This window comes from Anneissia japonica, unplaced genomic scaffold (genome assembly GCF_011630105.1).
Source record: "Anneissia japonica isolate Jap-2015-1 unplaced genomic scaffold, ASM1163010v1 scaffold288166_len63605_cov159, whole genome shotgun sequence".
NCBI classification, from domain to species: domain Eukaryota; kingdom Metazoa; phylum Echinodermata; class Crinoidea; order Comatulida; family Comatulidae; genus Anneissia; species Anneissia japonica.
In genome coordinates, this window is record NW_022726599.1 from 43083 (window position 1) to 48659 (window position 5577).

At 37.9% G+C, this 5577-nt stretch overlaps 1 protein-coding gene across 1 annotated transcript in view; it reads right to left on the bottom strand.

Annotated features, from left to right (window-relative positions):
- Positions 1-4217: 4217 nt before the first annotated feature.
- The window catches only part of LOC117113317, a 4401-nt gene continuing 3041 nt past the window's right edge, over positions 4218-5577 (bottom strand). The window contains exon 2 of the mRNA XM_033256624.1: positions 4218-4246. Coding sequence (XP_033112515.1) covers positions 4218-4246 — 29 coding nt within the window. The remainder of the gene's footprint in view (positions 4247-5577) is intronic.

Here is a 5577-nt window from a genome sequence, read left to right on the forward strand (position 1 = left end):
CCCCGAGAGAGGGCGCAATTCAAAAAAATTATACCCAGGTTTAAACCGCACACTCCCCCACCCTGATGGACGACATCATCAAAATTCAATTTGCAGTAAGTTTAAAAGGTTTACAACACCAAATTAATTAATGTACAATACAATATGCAGTACAGTGTAATTTTAACTATCAGAACAATCAAAAAAGTTCATATGAGGTGATTAGATCTTCTTAGCGGGTACCAATAGTATAAGTTCAGAAATTGGACGCAATACCGTCTTAGCATCTGCAATCTCTACGGACACTTTTCGAACTCTTCCATCAGCACTTGGTTCAACCTGTAAAATTCTACCCAAAGGCAAACTGCAGCGAGGTTTGATAAGTGCTGTACCTGTCTCTTATACACATCTAGATGTGTATAAGAGACAGATATTAGGACATCCAATCTAATCCAATCAGAACATTTGTAAAGCGCCATTCTTTGCAGATATGAAGCACTGCATCCCACATATTTAGGCACCTCACAACCCACAAGCAACCGTTATCATTGCCTAACCCAAGCACAGAACAAGTAAACAAATTAAAAGAAGTAGTGGCAAACTTTGGAATCATAAATAAATAATGCAACAATAAATAAAATACGAATAAAAATGGGATAATTATTTAAAGAGGTGAGTATTTAAGTTAGACTTAAAGACAGCCACAGATGGTGAAGATCGAATGTGCACTGGAAGGTTATTCCAGATGAGTGGCGCCTCGCACGGAAAAGATTTGTTACCAATACGCTTGGTAAAGATAGGTTGATGGAAATTAACAATCAAAGCTGATCTGGTACGAATTTGCTTTTTACGTACAAGTAAAAAGTCAGAGATATATTGTGGGCATAGGCCAGACAGCTTGAAAGCAAGGACCATTAATTTAAAAAAAAAACCCTTTGCCTAAAATGCAGCCAGTGAAGTTCACGAAGAAGATGTGATGTGTGAGACGAGATGATCGGATGTTAAAAATAAGACGTGCAGCAGAATTCTGCAACTTCTGTAATTTTAGAGAATCTGTTACAGTCAGCTCAGAGTACAATGAATTGCAGTAATCAATTCTATATAAAACAAGTGCACGAAATGCTGCATGACAGGTGTCACAGTCGATAAATTTGCGAATCCTCCATAAGTTACGTATATGATACTTGGTCGATTTACAAATTGACTGAACTTGATTAAACAGTGACAGCGTGGTATCAAATGTGACACCAAGATTATGGACCGAATTAGTGGGTAGAATGTTAAGTTCTTCAAGTGAAGCCTGTCTAACGTGATCAAGCTCTAAGTGCCTCTTGGAAGCACAAACAATGAATTCAGTTTTGTTATTATTAAGTTTAAGCTTATTTTTAGCCATCCAAATCTTAATATCCTTGATACATAACCTAAGCCTATTCAAAGCCAGATCAACAGAAGAGGGATGAGAAGGATCAAAATCCAGATACAGTGGCGGATCATCAGCATAAAAATTATGTTTAATACAATGACGCCTGATGATGTCTCCAAACGGACTGATGTATAGGCTAAATAGAGCAGGATCCACTACCGAACCTTGTGGAACCCCCAGTGTTAGTAAGTGTGGATCCGATCAGACGATTAATAAGGATCTTATGGTCAACCGTGTCAAACGCAGCTGACAAATCGAACAAGACTAACAAGATGTTTATCAATCGAGACAGCAATGCCAGTATACACCTTGAGTAAACTATGCACTACTAGACTTCAAAAAAATTACGAACAAGGTTTCACTGGTATTCTTTGGTCTTTAATATGTCTTTCCAAAGATCCTTACCGTGAACTCAGTTGCTCTCCAAAAATAATCAGCAGTGCAATGTCTTCAAGATTTATAATTATCTGGTATCTCAAAATTATTAAATCAAACTTGGTAATTCCCATCCGGCGTCAAATCCACAATATCGTTAATTTAACTGACGAAAATGATCAATAGCTCGTCGTTAGGGAAACCATAAAAAAACCACTACCCCGAGAGAGGGCGCAATTCAAAAAATTATACCCAGGTGTAAACCGCACACTCCCCCACCCTGATGGACGACATCATCAAAATTCAATTTGCAGTAAGTTTAAAAGGTTTACAACACCAAATTAATTAATGTACAATACAATATGCAGTACAGTGTAATTTTAACTATCAGAACAATCAAAAAAGTTCATATGAGGTGATTAGATCTTCTTAGCGGGTACCAATAGTATAAGTTCAGAAATTGGACGCAATACCGTCTTAGCATCTGCAATCTCTACGGACACTTTTCGAACTCTTCCATCAGCACTTGGTTCAACCTGTAAAATTCTACCCAAAGGCCAACTGCAGCGAGGTTTGATAAGTGCTGTACACGTCTCCACTGATTTCTCAACAGATCATTCCGGTTGAACGGTCCTTCTGTGGCTGTTATCTGTGATGCTTTCATTGTAAGCAACGTGTTAGGTGATAAGTTTATTGGCAGCTATTAAAGACTGGGCAGATAGAGTGCAAACCCTTGCCTATAAAGCATATGTCCCTTCCGGAAAGTTGGAAAGAGGATCATGCTGTGCTTAGGTTTTGTCTTGGTTGTAGGGAAGTGAAGTTGGGGGAACTAGTTCTATACCTAGGGTATCTAACTGTTTCCCAAGCTTTATCCACCTATAAGGAAGCCGAGGGTCAAAGGGATAGACACTTAAGGAAGTCAGTCCGTAAACATAAAACTGAATTTTCGTCGGGTGGTCATTCCAGACAATCAAGTGGGGTGTCACCGTTCGGCGCATCTTTAAGCGCCAGACGCAAGACCAAGTATGGTGGGGGTAGTAAATCTGGACCTCGATACTCAGAGAATAGGGGGAAGAGTAAGGGAACTAATGTTAATATTAGTGACGAGTCCCTAAGAAACTCCTCCTCGATTTGCAGTGGTGTTCCCAAGGGTTATCCTTCTATGTGTTTAGGTAAGACTAAGGGGGGTGCGGAGAAACATCCCGAACCTTCCATGTCGCCTTATCTCACTCCATCTTTCCCCAATGTGAGAGATGAGGATGACTTTGTGGGTTGCTTACCAAAATATTGGGACCATTCCAAAGGTTTTCCTTCCCACCAGTTAGGCGAGGACAGTACTAGTACTGAGGGGTCTACGTACTCCTCTGTCCCTCCAAAAAGAGCCGGGGTACTGTGGCATTCTGCCATTTCTGGGGAGAGGGGGGAAGATGGGGAGCCATACACTGAGGTTAGGCGGTGTAAGAAGGGGAGTGATGAGACCAGGTTCTCTGATCCACATCGTCCGAGTGTCACCAACCAGAGCGACATACCTAGTTCCTCATGGCAAACATCCTGTCATCCTGGGAATGGTAAAGAGATGAATGAACGCTTGGATGCCCTAGAAACTAAACTCTTAGACATTGAGTCACACGGGTTGCGATTGACATCTATAGGCACCCAGCTAACCCAACTAGATTCGACGGTGAATACTCAGTTCGCCCAATTAAATGTTAAGGTCGATAGGTTAGGGGAAGTGCTGGGGTCTCGTGCAATTTCTGAGCAAACCCAGGATCTAATTAATGCTGTTGATAATGTTGGGGTTGCGGATGGGGAACAGCCTTTAAACTATTGGAAAATGCCTTTTCCCAAATGATAAAGCATGGGTTTCGAGAGAACTAAAATATCTTCTTAAAGAAAGGAGAAATGCTTTCAAGAACAGTGATCATCAATTAGTTAAGTCAAAACAAAAAGAAATAGATAACGAAATTAAAAGATACAAGAGGAAACAAAAGGAAAAAGTCGAGAAAAATTTTGAAAAGAAAAACGCACGAGAATCATGGAAAGCGATGCAAGATATAACCGGTTATAAGATAAAGAAGTGTAATATTGAACAATCAACTGAATTTGCTAATGAGCTTAACAACTTCTATTGTAGATTTGATAGATTTAATTTTAAAGCCGAATTATTAGAAATAAGAAAATTGATTAATGATAGAAATGGAGAAGAAATTGTAGTAGACGAGAATGATGTTAAAAAGCTGTTCTCTAGTGCAAAGGTTAATAAGGCCACGGGGCCAGATGGGGTCAGTAATAAGCTACTTAAAATCTGTAGTCACCAACTAGCACCTATTTTCACTCGGCTCTTCCAAACATCTGTTGACAATGGTGTAATACCAACCATTTGGAAGACTGCTCACATCACTCCCTTACCTAAAAGCAACAAAATTACATGTCTAAACGACTATCGCCCTGTGGCCTTGACATCCACGACTATGAAATGTTTTGAAAAAATTATTTTGAATAAGCTCTTAAGTGAAAAAGACATTTCATTTGACCCACTGCAATTTGCCTATAGGAGTGGAAGAGGTGTAGAAGATGCAGTTACATACTACCTGCACGAACTTTTAGACCATCTAGAAAGACCTAAAACCTATGTTAGGTCACTTTTTGTCGATTTCTCTAGTGCCTTTAACACCATCCAACCGTACTTGACGGGTAAAAAGTTATGTAACATGAATGTTAATCCTAAACTAATATCATGGATTTTAAATTTTCTGGAGGATCGATCTCAATTAGTTAAAATAGGGGATATCAAATCTAGCATACGGGTCATTAACACGGGTACTCCTCAGGGATGCGTCTTATCGCCGGCCCTCTTTTCACTATACACTGGTGACTGTATTAGCTCTACTCAAAACGTGAAAATAATTAAATACGCAGATGACATGGTGATCAGTGGATATGTAGTTAATGAGACAGATGGCTATAGAGAAGAAATAAATAAATTTGTAAATTGGTGTAATAAAAATTATCTTAACATCAACCTTAACAAAACGAAAGAAATGCTTTTTGATTTCTGAAGAGAAAAACAGATCAATGATACTGTAACTATAAATAGTGAGAATATAGAAATAGTAGAGGAATACAAGTATCTTGGAATTATTGTAGATAACAAACTAAATTGGAACTCACAAACAAATAGTGTATATAGCAAAACAAATAAAAAATTGTACTTTGTAAGAAATTATGGGAAGTTAAGAGTGGATAAAACCATTCTTAAATTATTTTACCAAACTGTTGTACAGAGTACACTAGTTTTTGGCATAATATGTGCGTACGGTAGTTTCTCAATGAGGAACAGAAATAAATTTGAAAAAAATCAAAAAAGCAGCTCAAAAATGCATTGGCATGGAATTAGAACCCATAGTAAACATATACAATAAAATGATATTACAAAAAGTAGAAACTATAATGAAAGATGACACCCATCCACTTCACCATTGTTTCAGTTTTAGTCACTCAGGTTTTAGATTATATGTTCCACGTATTCGACACAACAGATACAGGGACTCATTTGTAATCAACGCAATACGTATCTTCAACCAAAATGCCAAACGAAAATGAGTGATTTTAATTAGCTTGCAATGCGAATTTTACATTTTAAAATGTTTTAAATGAATCTGATTATTAATTATTTTAAATTGTTAGAAAACTTTCCAAATTTTAGTCACTGTTCTCCCTCTGGTGTATTTTAATGTTTTTACAATGTTTTCTTGATGTTTCATGTTCTTTGCCAGTGGAAAAAGAATTTCCATTTTACC